The sequence below is a fragment of the Tetranychus urticae genome, chromosome 3 (genome assembly GCF_039701765.1).
Source record: "Tetranychus urticae isolate SD_2017Ah chromosome 3, NJAU_TeUrti_SD_1.0, whole genome shotgun sequence".
NCBI lineage: Eukaryota > Metazoa > Arthropoda > Arachnida > Trombidiformes > Tetranychidae > Tetranychus > Tetranychus urticae.
Genome location: NC_142960.1, coordinates 12045455 through 12067711, shown reverse-complemented (window position 1 = coordinate 12067711; position 22257 = coordinate 12045455). Strand labels below are relative to the sequence as shown.

Genomic DNA, 22257 nt, shown 5'->3' with positions numbered 1-22257 from the left:
ACTACATGTGTACGTCCCAATGAAGTCGAACATTAGATTAGAAACAACCTCTGGTATCTCACAAGCCATCTTCAGTATGGGGCAACGGTAGGCCTCACGTTCATCACACCACCCGCACGGAAAGCAGGATTAACATAAATAGCCAGGCTGTCTATCAAGTCAACAAACAAGGACTTGTCCCACACCGCAAAGGCAGGTGCAGTCGCACGACCCCTGCTAGGTCTATCACCAGATTTCTTATTCACAACACCTTTGATTGGTAAGAAATCCTTTCTCGAGACTGACTGCTGTTAGAAATAGGCAACATTACGAAAAGTACGATAGACAGTACAGGAGATCCGTCCAAAAAAAGGGTACCTCCTCTCGAGCCCGAACATTTGAAGTAGAGCGATATTGACCACTTAAATACCCCAATTGATATTTTAGATTAGCATCAGTTAAAAGCCGGATAAAAGGCACACAATAAAAAGGGGTACCAACGCGGAAATAATATAACAATGTCCACGGACATTTGGGTATGCTTGGGCATTTGGGCTGCAAAGCAAGAATATCTCTTAGTTATATCTCAGAACGACAGATTACATGCTTACTCACCATACAAAACAGAGAGTGCTACTCCTTTATGATATTACTCAAATTGTAGCAGGCTGCATCGCTTGCTATCTCAAGCGTATATCCAGAACCGAAAGCTTTCAGATGTTAGTTCTTATGTCCAATCTCAGCACACATAATAAAGTATTTCTGAGTGTTTAACTGAAGGCACTGATAAGTTCTCCAGAAACTCATTTACCAATCCTCATTATTTACCAGGAAATGGCAGAAAAACGCAGAGGTAAAACCATGATAGAACGCATCAACCTCAAAATCAGGGCGACGGAACTCTTCAAAACCCAGTTCATCACAGCGTGGCTTAAGAAACTGAGAAAGTTAAAAATAAAAAAGGTAAAACAGGTTGAAACACGTAAACAAGAGAAATATTAAATTACAATCACAAATAAATTACCGTGAAATTTTAATATTGCATGAAAAGGGTACTCATTATTAAAATAAGTTTCTGAAACAGATATAAGATATTTAAAACAGCAGTTATAGCAAATCAAAGTATCTCTCTTTCACTATTACTAATATTTGAATTTTCACAAACTGATTAAGAAAAGTAAAAGCAAAAAAGTCTACAACACCGGGGGTTCCCAAGTGGTCTCCCTCCCAAGTACTAACCCGGCCCGAATCTGCTTTACTTCGGAGATCGGACGGGATCCGGTGTTTTCAGACTGGTATGGTCGTAGACAAGAAGATTGGGATAAAAATTATATCTAAAATCAAAAAGTTTCTTATAAACGAAATACTTTGTACCTCTCCTTGATGAAGAAATAAATTCTGGTATTTACTTGGACTAATGTTTAGCGGAATACATCTAAACTCAAGCCATAAACTTTTTCTAAAACACTCAAAAAATAAATCTAACACGATTAGAAAATGTCAAATTTTTATATTCAAATTTGACAAAATGTATGCGTTTCTTCGAGTCTTCAAGAAGATGCTTTTTGGATGTTTAAATAAACATGGAATACAATGTATTTGGAAAATAATAAACTTGAGTGCATTTTTAATTCAAAATTTGGCAATTACGTGATTTGTGAAATTATTTTCTTCATTAGAATCATTGTAACTGAAATTGTTCAACTTCTTCACCACTTTATGTTTTCAAATGAACTTGAAGTTTTTGTATTTGGCGGTCCACTTCTTGTTGCCAAGGTTTTTATTCCTGATGATTTAAAGAGCGCCAGCATCAAATTTTATTTACTCTTTGGTTTTTGTTTCATTCACTTTAATTTTTATTTTCCGTATTTTTATTTAATTTCAGAGATTTATAATCTGCAGTATTACTTTTTTGCAAGGTAATGGAGCCTTCACCACCTCTTACTCGTATTCAAAAGCTGCCTGCTGATGTGATCGCCAAAATTAAAGCAGGAGAAGTAATTGTTAGACCTTTCAATGCCGTTAAGGAGTTGATCGAAAATAGGTAAGAAATTTATAAATTTCATTGTGTTCGGTGACTATTTAATTAACCCATGCTCTTTTTTATTGACAGTTTGGATGCCATGTCGACGCACATTATAGTTAGAATAAAAGGTGGAGGCAGAGATAGTATTCAAGTCCAAGACAATGGAACTGGGATATCGGTTAGTTTTTAATGACAATGATGCTTATAAATTGGCTTTCTTTTTAATAATTATATTTTTTACGCAGAAAGAAGATCTCATGATTGCATACCAAAAGCATACAACTTCTAAACTGTCAAGTTTTGAAGATATCACTAAATTAACTACTTATGGTTTCCGAGGGGAAGCTTTGTCATCCATAGCTGCTGTTTCACAGTTGACTATAATTTCAAGAGTTAAAGACTGTGTTTGTGGCTACAAAATCTCGATAACCGAAGGAAATCCCGAAACCCCGAATCCTGTTGCTATTGCGGCTAATCCAGGAACACTTATTTCCATCAACCAATTATTCTTCAATATGCCTATTCGGAAGAAATCTCTGAAGTCTCCAAGTGAAGAATATAATGCAATTTTTGATTTGGTATCGAAATATGCTGTACATTGCTCGAATTTCGTTTCCTTTGTTCTTGAAAAGGATGAATCCAGAATCTGTGATGTCCAAACGTTTGTTGAATCTCAAACGATTGACAATATTCGATTGCTCTACGGCAAAGAGATAGCCGCCAATGTGACACCAATCACGGCTCAATCATCTCGAGATATCTTCACTTGCACTGGTTTCATCAGCCAAATCAATTACTCACTTAAAAAAATGCGATTTATCTTGTTCATAAACGATCGTTTGGTTGATTGTGCGCCTCTTAAAAAGTCCATTGAATTAATTTACTCCAATTTTCTAGTCAAAGGAGCTCATCCATTTGTTTACCTCAGTGTCAAGATGAGTCCCTCCAATTTGGATGTTAATGTTCATCCAAGTAAAAATGAAGTTAGATTTTTATACGAAGAGCATATTTTAAATGAAATCAAGTCATCCATCGAATCTAAATTAACATCTACAACTTCCTCGCGAGTGATCGCTACAACTTTATCCCAATCTAAACTCAATGTTACCTTCTCTGAACCCAGCCATTCAAAGCTAAACACATCTCTAAGTGCATCTCTAAGTCAATCAAAAACAAGCCCTAAAATCAATCCAGCTAAAAAAGTAAGAACCGATGCAAGGAATCAAACAATTGATGAAATTTGGGATAGAAATGAATTCTGTTCTGCTTCTGGAGAAAATATGATTGTTCGAGAAATCCAGCTTGACAGTATTAAAGAACTACGTAAAGAAGTTTTGGCAAAGTGTGATATTGATCTTCATTGTACAATCAAAGACTCGTGTTTTATTGGTGTGGTTTCAAACAACATCATCGCGATTCAACATGAAACCAAATTGCTCGTCACTGATATTACAAAATTGAGGTGTGTTGATAAACAATATATTTTTTGAAACAATTTTAACATTCACTTCTTATATTTATCCCTTTAGTTACGAACTATTTTATCAGCTCTATTTGCAAGACTTTGGTAACTTTGGAGTGCTAGAGTTCACGGAGCCTCATTCGATTGGTAAATTATATGAAATGTTTGAGCCTTATCGTGATCATGATTCTATTAGTTCTGATGATGCTTGTGTCAAGTTAACTCGAAGATATATCCGTGATATGGCTGAAGATTATTTCAGTCTTGAACTGAAACCTGATGGAACACTCTGCTCATTACCTGTTCTCCTAAATGGATATCATCCTAATCCTCTTAAGCTTCCATCTTTTATCAATGATTTAGTCCATAATGTTGATTGGAAAAATGAAAAACCTTGTTTTCAAACTTTTGGCTATGCTTTAGCTAGGCTATTTACCCCATCTGTTCACGATTATGACAATTCTGAAGATTGGCTCAGAGTCATTTCATCCATTCTTTATCCAAAGATCAAATCATTTCTTAAACCATCCGAAAAATTGAAAGATCATTTCAAAGTAATTACAGCAACAAATCAACTGTACAGAGTATTTGAACGTTGTTGAATTTACTTGTAAGCAATTCAAAAACCAATAATTTATACGTTCTACCTTATTGTTAATAAATGTTATGTTCAATTTTCCACGATAATATAATTTTCTAATCAATTTAGTCTTTTGAAAATGCTTAGCTTGATATTATTAATACAATTTAGCTTTAAAATTTATCATAATTACTTGCAAACCTTGAAAAAGCAAACATAAAAATGGAAAAAGCTAAACATGAAATAAAAGATATCAACAAAAAAGTCAATAAAACCATCAATAAGATCAACAAAGGAGATCAAAAATCATCCGAATGATGAATGAACTTTTAGATGACAATATCATTAGTTGATAAGGACAATTCAAACTCGATGTCCGAAAACAAGACCTGAGAAAGTTCTTAGTAGCTCTTTTATCAGGCTTTCTCAACCTAGCCTTCATCCAGAGAGTAACATCTCAAGACTGAGAAACCTAAGCAATTTTACAAGTCAAGAACAAGAAGAAAGTGAAAAGATGAAAAGGCCTGAAGGTGGGTTGTAATAATGATAGTCTCTGGGTTGGGGCGACTCAGGGAAACAGCAATTATGATGATTTGGTCTAGCCGATGATCGCTTAGAATACAAATTGATTATGTTGGTTAATTCATTTTTCTCTTTCTCCTCTTCTTCCATTATTAATAGGGAAACAAAATGAGAAATGGTTAAGTTTCCAGTGTTCCAGTTTGCAAATAAAACAAAATATCGTTTACGTCAGGATTAATGATTGTCAAGTCAAAATTGGGACGCAAACAGACTTGCAAATAGCATGTCTTGTTAATTAATTACACTAACCCACCCACCCCTACAGCTTTCTTCTCACTCTTATCATCATCTACCTCTTTGTTTCTCTCTCTCTTTCTCTGTCTAATTGTTACCGAGTTACCTTTTTCAATCTTTTTACAATTTCTGTCTTTCCAATAGTCCATAGAAGCTGACATTGAAATAAATGAATATATTTTCAATCCCTCTCGACTTTCCTCTGTTTACTTTGTGTTGTTACGCTTCAAATTGTAATGTTAATATTTTCCTTTTTTTGCCATTTCTATATTATCAATTGAAGTTGTTTTTTTGTTGATTGTTAATTAACGCTTTTCACCTTTTTGTTTTCCTAATTTCACTTCTCTTTTTGTTCATATTTTGTTCAACATTTTAACCCATTTACCTGATGCTACTGATACTTTCTGGACTCTCATATCACATCTTTTCATCATCAGATTCTCATCTTCTGTGGTTTAAATTAACCTCAAGAGGGACTCAAGACTATTTATATTTATGAGTGTTAACTAAACATTGGTTAACTGTCAAATTGTATAATAAAATAACTCAATGAACCTCCTTTTTACTCAAAAACTAAAGCCCATCAATCAAATAATATTAACCCTTAACATGATTTTTATTTTCCCTTCTCTTCCTTTACTAACTTCCACTGGTTAACACCTTTTACCTTGTTATTATATCTTCTTCTCTCGTGGCTCCTTTCCAATCATTTTGAACACATTTATTTCATGTTGAAGGTAAATTAACATTCTCATCAACAAGTTATAATACTAATTAACTCTCTTTTTTTGATTGAAATCCTAATTTAATTAATCTTATACAGTGTAAAGAAGGATGGAAATAACCAGCCAAAGGAAAGCCTCTCAATCAGCTGATACAACTTAATCAAGCCCAGGATCAATAATAGGATGGTTATTCTGGAAACCAAATCAAAATCAACTCACAAATTCAAGTAATGGAAATCAAGAATCAATTTCAATGGTAAATCAGAGGGAAAGTGTCAGACGATAAACCGTAATACGCAATCCAAGTATAAACATTGTACCGACAAGGTATAGACAAGTGCATGGCAAATGAGATGATTTTAAAGATTCAATTGGCTCAGCTATTTCTACCATTGACCAGATGACCATTACATTTAGCTTTATCTAATTGTTCAAGAGATGTTCCCATTCAATCTGATTGCCATCAATTAATTTGCAAATCAAATAGTTCAAGCAAAGACACGGACAAGAGGAAATACTCAAACAAGCAAAAAATGTTTCCCAAAATGTTTCATTTCAATGAATGATTTCATACAAAATGAAATTGACATTTCCAACCAAGAAAAGAAAGGAAAGTAATCAAATTAAGTCAATTTAAATTTTGTATTCATAATTGTTATTTAACTTTACATGTTTACTGTACGCAAATAGCAAGTTGCCAGTAAATGTTTAAACAAGTTGACAAAAAAATGTGTGATTACCTCCATCAAAGGTAATCCATTATAATGATTCAATCTCTAATTTGACAATTATCTCAACAGTATTTTTAAACAGTCGCTTGATTATCGTTTAAACAACATGGAGGTCTTTCAACAACATCAACAAACATAATCTTTCACCCACACAACCAACTCTTGATTATTTAACTAATTGCTGTCAACAATGGGCTTCTTCTTCACAAACCGATCTAATTGACTTGGTAATGAGCTTAATCACTCAATCATCATTTGTGGCATCCATTGAAAACAAAATGATCATCAACAACAACATCAAATTGTTCAACATTTCTTGTTCTCATGTTTATCATTCAAAACTAAATATTCATTGTTTCAGTCAAAAATTTACATAACACCAAAAAAACGGACCTAAAATTAAAATCATTGTAATGTAATTATTCAAAATCTCATCTCAATTCATTCAACTCCACTTTAATAGCAACTGTTTAACCATTTTTTCATGTTGTTAGCCTTTTTTGTCTATTCGAGTTTCAATGAAATAACATTATTTAGATTTATACAGATAATCAATTGATTAGTGAACACAGTTTTAATTAATAAAAGGTAAAAAGGTTGTAAAGCAGGAAATTTTCAAGTTGCTAGACACAAGTAAACACCTATAAAGTAGTCTTGATGCCATTTTGTACGGTGCGATGACAATGATAATGTTTAATAATAAGCCATTTAGCCAACTTGTAATCATGTCGACTAATGATCTGGTTAATAGCAATAACATAATCAAAACTTGTAACCAGAATTAGATGAAAATAGAAAGTCTAGATAATTGTGATATCAATTACTAGTTGAAAGGCAAATGTTAACTTTCAATATTTAGCCAGAAATTGTAATCCAAATATACATTTACCTTCACTTGTTAAGGAACATTAACCATAATCATTTAACCAACAAAATGCAGTGTAATTTAAATTGTTCAACTAAAAACGTTGAATGAAGAGACAATAATATAAATAGCAATGAGAAGTAACAATTACAATATACAAAATAGACAAAAAATAGGGAAAAGTAAAAGGTAAAACAAAAACAAAAGGAAACGCTTGAAAATGTCACCAGTTATTAATTGAAAGGGCAAGAACCAGATAGAGACACTAGACAATTGTGTAATAAGGATAACCAAGAAAGCTTTAAGACGCGCTCAACATGTAACATCAATAATCATCTTTATCACCTTAAAAAATATGCTTAAATATTACTAAACAGTTGTAAATTGGGCTCTTCAACGAGACTTGTAATTAATAATAACAAGATTGACTCAACAATTACTATTATAATTAACGAGGTAAGTTGTAAAATTAGTCTAAACATGTTTAGAAAATAGTTGTTTCCTGAAACAAAAAGAAAGGCCAAGTCAAGTGAACAACAATGGCATCTATGTTAGGCCTACTCTGTTAAGGTTTACACAATTTACCAGCCAGATTATTGTCTCATCATCTTAAGGTGCTCATTAATAATGAACAGTTTCCCTCCTTTTCATCATTCTCATCATCATTCTCATCATCATACTAATCATCTACTCTTACCTAGTAACTTAAATTGTCAAAGTAAGGAGGCTGTTTTAACGCTTACTAAACTTGGTGTTTACCAAGCCAAAGGAGCAGCCAAGCTGAAGCCAAAAATCCTGTCAACATCAACAACAACTAATAATGTTAATTGTAATATAATATACAAAGAAAAAAAACATTTTATTAACAAGGTAAGTTGAGAGAGAAAGAGAGAGAGAGATAAATGAATGAGTCTTCACCTATCATCATCATCATCATCATCCTTATTAACTTGGTCTTCGCCATCTTTCTTCATCTCTCCTTGAAAGTCTTCCAAACCATATAATTATAAAGAAGCTGCTACAGAATCATTGATTGTTTAAACAATCTTGTTATTTTAAAACAATTTATTCAATGTTCATTTACAGCGCAATTTAACTTCATTGATTTAATGATGCTTTTTTTCATTTTCACGATTACTTTCAGGAATATTCAATGGATGGCCAAATAAAAGCAAAGGATTTAAAGGTGTTCATTTTGTTCGTTGCAAAGTTTACAAATGATTGATAACTTCCCAAATCTTACCCATATTTACCTGAATAATTAATAAACGATCCAGCTATTGATTAATTATATTGTTGATTTGTTAATCATCCAATATATATATAAATGTAAGTACTGAAGTACCTTTAATTTCACCTAAATCAACACTCCCAGACAATTGAACCTTTCAAAAGCTGGGTGTGATTGTCATAATTGGTTTATAATAATCATGATAATAATATTAATACATGTATTCCTATGAGAGTTGAAAAATGATTGTTATAATGAAACAAAACAAGCAACAACACTCATAATCATGGTTATAATTGTTTTAATATGAGAATTGTAGAAAATTCTGTAAAAAGCATCTTTTCATATTAAAGTTGATCCTCTTTTTTTTTGTTTCAACCAATAATCATAGTCAATTAAAGTGCCTTTGTTTACGCTGAAACTTACATTGTTTAATAATGCAATTTTAACTTTTTTTTTCAAACAGAAAAAACAACAACAAAAAGGCGATGCTGTTGGTGCTTAATAAAATAACCTTAGGCTAATAGCTAATGATTAACGTGGTAATTTTGAGGCAACAACAACCAGTAACCAGCGCGTGTTGGGCGTACCAGCAGACCATTTGAGACCCAAAAATGTTAATGAACAAGACTACAGAAGATTCTCGTTTTTGGTTGAAATAATGTTGTTGAAAAGAAGATGAACATTTAAAAGCAAACAGATAATTGATAAACTGAAGTCGATGATAAATAAGGTGCCTCTTAATGATGAAATTATCAACTTTTAAACTTCTCTTCACTCCATCATTTTCCCGTTGACAAAGAGCGTAATCGTTTAGAGCAACATAATCACCTCAAAATTCATGCAAAATTAACTCTGGATTGGAGTGAGTATTTAAATGAGTAAAAGAATTGAAAATTTCGATTAAATGTGAATTATTATCGAAATTATCTCAATTTTAGATTCATTAAACATTTTAAATTGTCATCCAACTTATCATTGAATCAACTTCAACTCTTTAATATTTGCTTTATTTACTTTTTTTCCAGTTTTTTTCTCACTTTATTCTGAATGATTGAGGTTAACAATGTTGAAACTCTGATTGGACGATTGATTGATTGAACGGAAATTCAACTTTTATCATCATAATCATCATGTTCTGAGTATCTTTATGTTCATCAGTTTCAACGAGATTTCGGACAAATTACATTTTTACGCTTTCTTCTCCTTCTTTCATGCTGATAAACAATTTCAAACATCTTAATAAACCGATGATTGTTCAATATCAATGTTTAAACCAGCAAAACTACTGAAACTTTAATTCAATCTAATCATTTTAATCAACAATCAAGTGATGATTAGCTTGGCATTTGCTTCCAATTCAATATAACAAACATGTACCTTTTGGATTTTGCCGACAAATTTAAGATCACTTTTTTTCTGTTTCCTTCACCTTTTCTCATTAATCTTATGATTGTTGTTATTAATAGTTGTTGATTGTTGGGTTACAGTTGAATGATTGAAAGCTATTTCAGATGAAAGTTGATGAAGATTGGAAAAGATGATGTTGGCCAAAAACTCGGATCTCATTGATTGTTCAAATTGTGATAATTCACCTGAAAAAGAGTGAAAAACGAAAAAGAAATGAATATCATTTTTTTGTCTAACACTCAAGTGATCCCTCAGTGGGTAACAATTAACACTTGATTGTTGACTCATTAACACAATTCATTCAATTTAAGTGTTGAATCTTTTCATCTAAAAGAAAAGATCTTTTTTAATTAACTTTGATCATCAATTGTACCAATTGATGATTTACTGTTAAATATTGATCCTAGTTAAGTGTCTTTTACTATTTTCATCTTTTCCTTTTTTCCCTGATCAAACTTTAATTTACCTTTTAAGTTGATTTATCTTGATTAACCTTGTACAACTCGATTGGTTGAATGATAATATTTAAACATTATCATGATGATCATCGGCAACACTTAACAAGATTCAATGAATCTCACCAAATGTGAAGCTAAATGAAAGTTAATGACAATCATTTGTTTCCATTAAAACATGTAATTGCTTTTAACTGTAACAATGAAAAAGTAAAGCTGAGTAACCCGAAAAACAAAACGGGAAAAAACAGTTAAACCAAATCAAAGTTAATTGTAAACGATACAAGATAAAGTTATCAAGTAAATAAATTAAGTTGAACAAGGAGCAACAAAAGAGCAACATTTTGATACAAATAAGGTGTTGAAAGTTTAATATAATCAAAATATAAAATCAGATGAAATTCAAGATTAAACTCATCTGAATATCGATATTGGAAAATTGGACATTTTCCCTTCTCTTTGATAAATCACTCATAAATTTAACCCTAAAAGCTTTAGATCATCTTTGGAAGTCGAACTGCAATAGAGACAAAATCGAGCATAAAAACTTATTCGATTGGCTAACGGAAGGTGATGAATCTTTTTCAACAAAAGTCTTCTCAACATTCAAGATGAATTTCGAGATTTCATTCTTAATTGACTTTTCGACTTCGACTCACCAAAAAGGTTTGCATCGACAAGCGTTTTAAAGACCATTTAAGCAAAACTTGAAATTCTTATCAAAAGCAATCGTTTAAAAATTGACGATTCTTGCTCATTTTTCCAATGAGATTTATCATCTCTCATGTTTACAACATTTTCCTTGAAATGTTCAGAACTAATTCAGCCAAGTTTCCAGGACTATAATTGATTGTTTCCCATTTGCTTGATTTTAGTTGATCACAAGCTATCAAAACTGTCCGAATAATTTCTTATTATTTCATGAGGAAATTTTTCCAAGCAAAAATTGTCTTCTTTAATTTTCATGGAAAAAGTAATTTGTATTTGAATAAAAAAGTTTTATTGCTACAAGTCAGTCTTGTTTGTTGCAACAGACTTTATTAGACGAGAAACAAAATGATGGTTTTTTATGCTAAAGGGTTGAAGACGAAAGTGAAATAATTTCAATGTTTCAATGGCTTTTGTTGAATGTTTGTGGCTTCAATTAATTTAACTGTAATTCAAATGAAGAGCTTGTTTGCACCAGTTGGCCCATTGATCCATGTGACAGTTGATGGCACCATTGGTGACATTATATCAAGTGGGTCTGCAAGTTGAAAAAAAGCGTCAAAATCCTTGACTCGAAATACTTTTTTCTTCTGTCTATCACTTTTCTCTTTTCTTCATCATCATCCTGAACCTCTCTCACTCTCCAGAGATGCCAACTCGCAATGGACCTTTAATGTCACCGTGAAAGTAACCATGGTTTTCACGGTTGAAGATACTTGGACTTGATTGAAACATTTTTTTCTCGCTCATTCCATTTGATCCTCACCATTACCATTGACTTTGTTCATCTCCAATAATCACAGTTGACATTTAAATCTCAAATGAATTTCAACATTATTGTATATTAATAACAATGGAATGGATAAAAAGCAAAAAATTGAATTCACCAAACTTTTAATTACAAATGACAAAACAGCACAAAGACCAACACCAACTCCAAATCACAACAAAAAAGCTCAATTTACATATTAAATGAAACCCAATGAATAATTAAAAACTTGAAACAAACGAAAAAAAAATCTGAACAAAATTCATTCCATTATCAATTACTGCTATTATCACAAAATGAACATCTTTGAATGAAAAACAAGCAAAAAACGAATCAAATTAATACTCAAATGGTTGTTGTTGGTGAAGATGAAAAAAAGTCAAGAACAAGAATCATGATTAATACAAGATGATGGAGATGATAATATGTTAATAACAAGAATCAAATTGTAATATCGTTCAATATTCATCATTTTGATAGAGTGAAACTCCCTTGAGATGAAATAATAGGAAGCAAGTAAAGCAAGAATAACATAAAAAGTGGAAAGAAGAGGAAAAAGGGCAAAAATGTGAATAACAATTGGGATCTTTTTTTGATCATCTTTCTGGTTAGAAGGCAAAATTGATGAAGAGAAGATGAAGAAGAAGAAGAAGAAGAAGAAGAATTAATATCCATTGTGAATTATCGTAAGCATATCAAAAGGCAAATAGAGTGAGAAAAGGTAAAAGTGAATTGTGTATTGCTCATAAAGTTGCCATTTATATTCACATCAATAACCAGACTCATGAATGAAACAGTTTTTCCTGTCAAAATGTTGACACCAACCAAATCACTGAGGTTTTTGTTTTGCGCTCTTCTTCATCTTCTCTCTGTCTCTCTCTTTTTTATTACATCTATAGATGTGGTCGATTTGGTTATAAAATATCAAAACTCATCATAATAGGATAAGTGAAATGGTTTTAACGAGTTGCCAGTCTTTTTCTCGGTGCAACAACTTTTTCCTTCTCAGCATTTTGTCAACATTTTTGTCCTTGTCATCTTTTTGCCTCAACACAAGCTTTTTTTAAACAATATCAATAGGATAACAAACCATCAAATATCAGTTTTCATCTTTTCTCATCTTCACTATCTAATAATAATAATAATAGGTTCTGGTCCGTGAAATTGCAATTCATATGCAATGTTATATTTTTATTAGTATATTTCCTATTATTATCATCAACATTATTATTAACCCAGAAAAAAGGAAAGATTATTTTACTTTGCTTTTTGCGCCTTTCTTTTAATCATTTCACATTTTCATCCAATCAATTTTGACAACTTTTTCAAATGTTAATAATTTGTTCAATTGAGTTTCCTTTTGTTATTAATTAACTTGTCCAATTTTTGAGCAAACTTTTGATCCATTTGATGAACTTTGTAACTCGAACTTTGATGAAATGTTTCGTTGGTCAACTTGGCAAAAGGTTTAGACTTTTTTGTATCTGTTTTGACTCGAAAGGTTTGCAATGTTGGCATCTTTGAAGGTCCATTTCAGAGTCATTTAGGCCGTTGTGGACACTTTGGACCTTGAAGGGTAAAGGGATTGCTTTTGCTTTTTTCAATGTTTGTCTTTGAGTATTTTATCGACTCTTTTGAATTGACTTTGCCTGTAAACTTGCACAGCATGTTGTTTGGGCTTGTATTTTACCTGAAGCGCTATCATGCTCATCATCTTGTTGGGATCATCTTCATTGTCCACCTTGACTTTACACTTGCAACTTCATCAACAGGAGAACCCTACACTTTACCTGTTGAGAAGCGAAAAACAATTTCACTCTTTTTTTTCTGGCTTTTCATTTTTTCTTTAAATTAATTGATTTTACCTTTCAATGCTTCGCCTCTATTTTTCACTCTTGACTTTACCTGATCAACATCTTAACTCCTTAGTTTAACACTCTTGCTCTTGGCTTGTTTTCAACTTCACATCTTTTTCCGTTAAAAGATTCTACCTTTTTTTCAACCAAAAATCCCTCAAGAGTTTTCTCATCTTACAAGGTAATAGTTTTTGACTTTTTATTCAAAAAAAGTTTCAATTTAAAGTTGGTTACATCATGTTTCAAATGTTCAGGATAAATATAATATGGTCATTTCAAGGAAAACATGTCTTATTTTCCCTTCTGCCAAAAAAACATTTCATAAAAATGTTTCCATCAAGCCTAGTTAAGGCTTACTCAAACCAAAGTATTACAAACAAGGCAAGCTCAAGCATGAGCATTTGCCAAAGCATAGTTCAAGTGAATAGCCTTTTACTGCTATTGTTATGATTAAAAGGTGAAAAGGATGATTGTGAAGGATTTACTAACCACTAAACTACCAGAGAAAATATGTTAATCATAAAGTTCAACTTTAGCTGCGTAATGATGAAACTTTCAATATCGAGCGCATCTATGACGCATTGTTCAACTCTTCATCATGATTACTGTAAATCATTGACTTTAACCAGAAGATGAAGCAAGATGGAAAAAAATTTCCTTCAAAATTCAATGAAGCTTGTTAACCTTTTTATTTATTCACTTTTCCTTATTTCGGGTTAATTGATATAAACCAAGAAATTAATTTCATCTTTTAACCTGCTCTAATCAGAAGGAAGGAAAATAATGAAACTGCTCAAGGCGTAATCGGCCCAAGATTCATGTTAATATTAATTCAATTTTCTTGATACACAATTGATAAGATGTTATTCATTTTGATTACTTTTGTTTCTAATGTCCATGTAATAATCATTATCATTGCGGGCAGCAGAAAAAAACAGACAGATTTGGGTTTCGATGCAACAAAAAAGTTAACAAGAAAATAAAAAAAAATGATGAATTAAATGGGCGAGGTAACAAGACCAGGAACCTCCCAATTGTAATAAATTTGATTATAATTATTGAATTTAGGAAATGTTAGAGCAAACAAGAAAATAATAATCAATGAATTAAAATGGTACAACTAAAGGAGCAGAAAAATTGCAAATGATTAAAATGATTTATAAAAGTCAAATTAAACATCATCATTATTTTGCTTAAGCAAAAGATACAAAACAAACGATGGTCAACCTGATGATAAAATAATTGCCTCACCTTCTTTACCCTCTTCAACAGCCAGTTTCATCTTCATCTTCTTCTTCCTTCTCATCATCACCCCATCAACATTATCTTGATTCATTAATTTATTCATTTACCCTTTCAAAATAATGAATATAAAACAAAATCGTTTTTCATCTTTATCATCTTTACAACTCGAATAACCAAATGTTGACAGCTTTTCAGTTTAACCTGTTAATTAACGAGTCATGTTATGTGGTTCCATCAACAACACTTGTACAATTAATGTACAAACAGCAAACTTGACTGTTGATAGTTGTTCTTGTCAACGGACGAAAAACTTCTGTTCTTGTTCTTTCTCCTTGTCCAGATCAAAAATGAAACGAAATCTTGTCGAGGGGTTGATAGACTGCAATAAAACTCAAGAGCAAAAATACTTGCGATGTCTTTTGTCTTGAACGAATTCTGTCTTCAGTTTATAACCTTTATTGAATTTGAGCAAAATTGTGAATTCAATAGTCAATTGCATTTTTGTCTTTTTGCACATTTCAAGCATTGCTCAAAGAGAAGGTTTAACGAATACAAAATAAACTTTACACGAAACATCGTCGACCATAGACTCTAATAATTCTAGCTTCGAGCATTCTCACTAGCTCTTTATATCCACGAGTATTATTTACATATCAATTGTTTGGAATAGCATGAGTAAAAAACACCGAGCTAAGATGTCTAAGAGTGTTTCTTTGAGTCTAGAAAAAAGAAATATTTCAAAAAACTAGAATCTTTTCTCTGAAAATGAAATAAAAAGTGCATAAAATGTGAGCATCATCTATACAAGTAAGTTTCTGGATATTTCCTAACAGTGAAAAACTTATCTTCAATCCAGGAATAATTTTTTTTCAAAATTGTCAAAAATGTGAGTAAAAAAACTCAAAGCACAAAGTCGTAAGTTTAAAGTTCAAGAAGAATGAAGATGAAAATTAGAACAGAGTTTCAAAAATTTTGGATCCATATGATTTTCAGTTTTCTGACTTTAGCATTGAGAATTGGTCCGATAACCAGAATAAAAGCTAATCAACTAATATGTTACAACGTGAATATCTTTACAACTAGAATGATAATCGGAACACCTGAATAATATCTACCATCAAAGAATGAAATCATTTCTGCATTTGAGAAAAGTTTTGATTAGTTTTCACACGAGTGAAAAAATATTTGGTAATTCGAGTTCTAATAAAAAATTGATTTCTTCACTCAATGCTTTTCGTAAAGGTAAAAAAACTGAATCTAATGATGTGTCTCTTCATGAAAAGAGCATACAATTAGACAGTTTTGTAATGAGTGGAAGTATTTTAATTAGATTAATTTGGGCGCAAAATGAGAAAATCATGAAGACGAATTAGAACTGCAATTGATGCAACTCTCGAAAATATTTATCCTTAACTTCATCCCACAACATTAAGTTAAACTGATTTTAATTCATTACAAACAAACACATTAACTGTTGATTATGTATATAACTGTTCGTGATTACAATAAAATGTAAAGGAATGTTGGAAAGCGTGCAAATTGTATTATTGTTAAAAGGCCATTCTCTGAACACCCAACTCATTATCTTAATTGATCTAATTAAATAGATATAAATATATTAATAATAATTGGTAATGCCGTTTATTAGTTCAATTGAAACAGATTAACATGATGATGATGCGAATGATCACCATCATTATAATGGATATTAGACTCTCTCTCTCTCTTTAATACATAATGATTGCATCAAAGATTCATGATAAGATGAAACAAATTTCATATTAATATTATTATTGCATATAAAGAGGAAAACCTCACATCATGTAAATCACTTTTTGATTTGCAAACTTGATTAGGATCGGCGTTGGCACGCAAACATTTACTTTATTTCATCTTCGCCTTCAAAAGGTAATCTTCTCTGGCTGTGATGAGAAAACAATAATAATTATAACAAATGATGCCAATTACCATTTATGGTTTGTTTATCACTTATTCACGATTATTACCTGATAGTCGACTGATAACTGATGAATTAGAGTTACCCTTTCATGGGTGAATCGACCTACACATATTGATATCAAACTTTGTTTAGTTTTTTCAATTTCTTTGTCAATTTGTGTTTACTCTTGTTGGTTGATTGATTAAACTTTATTTTTGTCACTTTTCTTTGGTTGTTCATTACCTGATTGATGAATTGTCATGGACTGAATGATGAAAGATGGTGGAGAGTGAAAAGTGAAAATTTATGGAGCTCAATGGAAGATTAAACTTGGAAAGATTGAGTTGATTCTTTCAAGTGAAAAGTCAACTGGAGCAAGATGATGATAATGAAAATGCAAGGCAATGAATTTGTTTTTTCTTTCACTCTTTTTCATTCTTTCTTGCCTCCTGATCTCAGGTATTCATCATTGAATTTTACGTTGTCACAGGCTCACTAAGATAAATTATCAAATTACTGGAAAAGAGTTGAAGGGAAACTTTCGAGTTTCAGATTAGAACCTTTTCTCTTTTCAGAATTTTTTCACTTTTTTGCTCTTTCGTTTCTGGTACAGATTAATGGTTAACAAAAATGATGTTCAATATGTTTTATTTTGTCAAATGAGTGTTTGCCTTTATTGGCTGGTGAAAAATGCTGGATTAGGTGAAGATGAGAAAGAAACAGTTGAAAAGTTTCACCTTTAGTCATTGATTAATTCACAGAGAAGATGAATGTCTGAATAAAAGATGATTTTAAAGAGCATCAATCTTTATCAATATAATCCAATGAGCTACATCTTTTTGTGTCAACCTTTACTGGGAGTAAATTTAAACGATAAAAGTGAATGTTTCCCTTTTGTTTCTAAATGCAATGAACATGATAGCGAATAAAATTCATTTAAATCATTTCAAAACACTTTCGAAATAATTCGAAAATCGATCCACTTCTTTCATTGATCAAGATAACTTGCAGTCTAATTTTAAGAATCGAAATTTCCTCAAAAAGTAATCGAAAATTTTTTATTAAAATTTAATCAAAACGGTTGATTGGACGGCTACCGGTACTTGTACGGAAGCTGCCTATAGATCACCAATTCTTGATGTTGAAACCCATTTTAATTCAGACGAGCTAGGGAACAGCAAAAGCACCTTAGTAGCAGGGAAATGTGAGTTCTGAAATCACCTATCTTGTCCTGTCCCAGAACTCACATTTACCTACTTCTCACCTCTAAACTACTGGTGATATAACAAGGCTTCGATCAGCTTCAACTTTAATTAAAAATTGAGAAGAGAGAAACCGACAGAAACTCGAAAATGGTTTATTTCAGCCCGAAATTAGCAAACATTTTCATTGACAATTGTTGATTTTGTTTACCAAGTCTTGACCTTTAACTAGTCATTTGGGTAAAATTGAATGGAATCGAGTTGCCAATGGTTAATTGAGAGACTCGGTGAAGGCTATAATTGTCGAGTTGTTAACCATTTTTGGGTTTCCCTTTCTTTCCCTAATTTTAACCAGCTAACACAGTAAAAGTGTTTGATTGCGATCAATTGCAATTAACCTTATCTCTTAACCCTTTAAAAGGGCCAAAACAATGATGTCAACCTTTAAACCTTCGACACAATTAAATGGTCATTTCTTTAATTTACATTAATTTACATTTCTGTTATAACAACAAAAGAAGGCAAAGAAAGAAAAACTTTTTACTTCTCTTTTTATTCCTGGTTACATCTTCAATTCCCTTTAGCCCATTATTATTATTATTACTTTTGTCTCTTTGATTGTTAATATCTTTTCCTTTTTTTGAACCGTTTCCCCTTTCAGCATTTACATCTGTTCAGTTATTTAATGTTTGAACCTTGATAATGATAAATAATAATGTTAATACAATTCCCTGGATGATAATAAGGACGCCTTTCCATTCAGATTTGTATAATTGATCAACACTCAATGTATTGTTGTTTCACTTTGTTCAATTCAATTACAATCTGTTGCAATGGAAACGAAAATAAAGAAAAGAAATGTAACAAAATGAGATTTTTTGTCAAAATTGGTTCATCAAGTTGATTGTCAATTAACAATTGGTTAGATTAACTGAGGTAAGAAAAGGTAAGAAAGGAAACAACTTTGACTTTGTGTTCAAATTAACTTTACAAATGGATCTTAATCGCAACACAAAAGTCAAACAATTTAAACTCATTTTCCTCTTTAACCCAACAATTTGGTTAACTTAATTGTATTAGGAAGTAATGCAATTGTCGTTAATCCTGTTATTTACAATAGTTGAATGATAAAACTCTATTAATACTCAATCATTGAGTGAATGAGAGAAGAAATATTTTTCAAATTTCTTCTCCTTTTTTTCATGAATGAAAAGAGAAAATTGTTGAACAAGAAAATAGCAAAAATTTCATTCCAAGTTGTTCTATGAAGATGATCTGATGATAGTAACTAGTGATGATGAGGAAGGAGGTTAACAAAAGATGATAATGATGATGATGAAGAGGAGGAGGATGAGGAGAAGGAGGAGGGTGAAGAATGGGTGGGAAATGCTGTGTTTAAATGCGGGTAAAAGGTGTATTCTGTGAATGATGAGATTTGTGATTAACTGAAAATAAAGCCGTAAATCTGATTGAAAATCATTGATCCATGAATATCTTTTTGCCATCTTCTTGTTCATCATCTTTCATCTTTTTCTCTCTCTTTTTTTAATCAAAATAAGCTTCATCATGTTTCACCTATTTTCATTTCAATAGATTAAAGGAAGATCCCAATGATGCTGTGAGAGTAAAGATGAAGATAAAGTCACGGAAAAGTATTAGATAAATAGAATGTCCAGTTTTTAATTTTTTTTTCTTTTCATCTTTTCCATCATCTTTCAATCATATTTTACTGTAGATTACCGTAAATCACAGTAAACGATTTAATCGCCAATTAAACATTAAATTCCTATTATACCATCAATGAATCAATCTGAAACAGGAAGACAATGGAAGAAGAAATTGCTTTTATTATTTCTCTCTTTTTTTCGGTAAAATCACATCAAAGGTAATATTGTGATGAAAATGAAGATAATCAACAATTAGAAGTGATATAATCATTCATTATCATTCTCATCATCAACAGGGAATGATGGCGAAAATGTTGATCAAGATTGAGATTCCAAAAGAAGAAAGATTTTGAATTAAAATTTAGATTTTTATCCAAATGTTAACAGTTTGGTGGGATTGAGTAAATTGTTAAATCAAGTTAATGTTGATCATTAATGATTGTTCATCAACCTGATTATCATCACTGTAATGGTAAAGGCGGAGTTGACTTGATATATATTTAATAGCAAAGGGTAACTTATGGAGGTTACCGGTTCATCTTTGGCTTGTTGAGGGTCAAAGTCGTGCTAAACTAATGAACCTTTTCCGTTGTGAAAAACATAAACAAAAGCCTACTTAATGTACCATTCAAAGCAAATGCCTTTTCTTTGCACAGTTGATGTTGAACAATTTTAACAACTTCATTATCAATTATCATGATTAATCAATTGATTAACTTTATTTTTCTAGAAAAAGTCTGATTCTTTTTTGGAAATAACAGCAATTTCAAATCTCTTGCGTGCTCCTCGTAATCATCATTGAATGAACATTTTCCTTCTTTGAATTATAATTGCAATTTTCTTTCATCTTTACCTTTTTTTCAAGTGAAAAGTGAAATCAACTTTTTAAGTTAAATAAAAAGGCAACTTTTTTGAGGTGAAAAAAGGCAAAGATTTCAATTTTTAACAGATGAAACAGAAGCTGTTAACAATCGATTCTAGTGATTTAATTAACCTGTAACTTTGTGTTTAACAGAAATGTTTGAAGGTAACAAATGAAGGTTAAGAAAATGAAGGAAACATTAAGATGTAAACATAATTGAATTGATTCACAAGTCATTTACACCTTACAAAGATTTTACCTTTAATTAGGATTCTTCTTTTTTTTCGTCTCTCTTTTAGCTCCAAGGTAAAAAGCTGAACGAAATCAGGTAAAAAAAGAAGGTAGAAACCTTGTAAAGTTGAAACAATTTTCAATCATCACAACAGGCACAAGTTAATTTATCATTTACAATGAAAATTGTAAGCAAAAGGTGAATTGTTGTGATGAAGAAGAAGAAAAGAAAATGGTAAAAATAATTAACAAATTTTCTTCTTCTTCTTTCCATTCTTTACCTTTACCTTTTACCAACAGTAAATGGTTATTTTGAGCAGTAAATCATCAAACATGTAAAGCACATGAACAAGAGAAATGAACTTTTTTTCCTCAACAAATTTCAACAAATTACATTCCAATGATTTATCATGCTCTCTCTTTCCTCAGCTAGTTTCATTGACAGTTCAGGTGAACACACAAAGAAAAATCATATTTCAAGAAAAATTCATTAGCCAACTTTAATCAATTTTGATGAGCAGAAAAGTTTTCATTTGTTGCTGAAACTTTTCCTTTTTTGTTTTCTTTATTGTTCGTGTGAAAAGTGTCAAAATTGTTTTACAATTAACTCACATTGTCATCATTTATCAACTCAAGTACAATTCAATTTCAAGAGTTGACTTGAAAAGATAATAACAATTGATTGACAACATTTTCAGGTATAAACAGATAAATATCAACATTTTTACCTTTTTTTGGCCAAATTAATAATTCTTTGTAACTTTGATTAATGATTAAAAGAAAATTCTGAATGAACTTTCACTTTTGTTTCCATCTTGTGTGACAATTGTCAAGTGATAAAGGTTTCAATGTTTTGTCATGAATAGTAAAACGTTTAATCAATAATCAAATTGAAATAGTTGATATTTTAATTCAATTTTGTTGCAGACATTTCTGTTTCTTTTCAATGGCAATGGTTCATCAAGGGAATCATTGATCATTTACATTTTCATAATCAAATTGTGACATGAAAACAGTTTTGTGCAAAGTGATGGTATCAAGTGGAAAAGTCTGAGAGAACATGATGAAAAGGAAATTGTAATGAATCTTTAAACGGAAATGAAGGCAAGTTTTTCAACAAAATGAACATGAAAACAATTGTTATCTTTCTTGTTCTGGAAAAGGTCAAAGAGGAAAGGAAAATATTTCAACTTTTCCATCATTGCCTGTCTGGATAAAGTTGAGCTGAGAGTTTATCTGAAAATTGAATCAATGGTGCAAAATGGAGGCACACAAATCACGACAAGTATTGATGATGATTATGATGATCGGAATACATGTTTGGTGATCAATTGAATGACAGTGAACAACAATCTAATTAACCCTTGGGAAGGAAGAGTAGGAGGAAGTCGAAGGTAAAGGCAAAGCAAGAGATAAGTGAAGTGCAGAGCAACACACCAAATTAGGTTGAACCTTTTATCATAAAAGGGTATCTGCAAGAGTAAATTTTCTGTTTTCG

The 22257-nt window shown here is 31.3% G+C and overlaps 1 protein-coding gene, 2 long non-coding RNA genes and 1 other non-coding gene across 4 annotated transcripts; 3 read left to right on the top strand and 1 right to left on the bottom strand.

Moving 5' to 3' along the window:
* Positions 1 to 1169: 1169 nt before the first annotated feature.
* On the bottom strand, positions 1170 to 1288 carry LOC112538624 (5S ribosomal RNA). The gene has a single exon (XR_003081862.2). It is a non-coding gene; the product is annotated as a 5S ribosomal RNA (ribosomal RNA).
* A 524-nt stretch (positions 1289 to 1812) lies between these two features.
* On the top strand, positions 1813 to 4159 carry Mlh1 (DNA mismatch repair ATPase Mlh1). Its single transcript, XM_015926712.3, has 4 exons — positions 1813 to 2023; positions 2093 to 2183; positions 2251 to 3467; positions 3535 to 4159. Exons 1-4 carry the CDS (start codon positions 1902 to 1904, stop codon positions 4067 to 4069), a joined length of 1965 nt encoding a protein of 654 aa, XP_015782198.2. The 5' UTR covers positions 1813 to 1901; the 3' UTR covers positions 4070 to 4159.
* A 669-nt stretch (positions 4160 to 4828) lies between these two features.
* LOC112538601 (uncharacterized) lies at positions 4829 to 6738 on the top strand. Its single transcript, XR_003081805.2, has 2 exons — positions 4829 to 5600; positions 5687 to 6738. It is a non-coding gene; the product is annotated as an uncharacterized LOC112538601 (long non-coding RNA).
* A 784-nt stretch (positions 6739 to 7522) lies between these two features.
* Positions 7523 to 9841, top strand: LOC107360151 (uncharacterized). Its single transcript, XR_001568245.3, has 5 exons — positions 7523 to 7640; positions 7886 to 8054; positions 8329 to 8513; positions 8882 to 9280; positions 9444 to 9841. It is a non-coding gene; the product is annotated as an uncharacterized LOC107360151 (long non-coding RNA).
* Positions 9842 to 22257: the final 12416 nt, after the last annotated feature.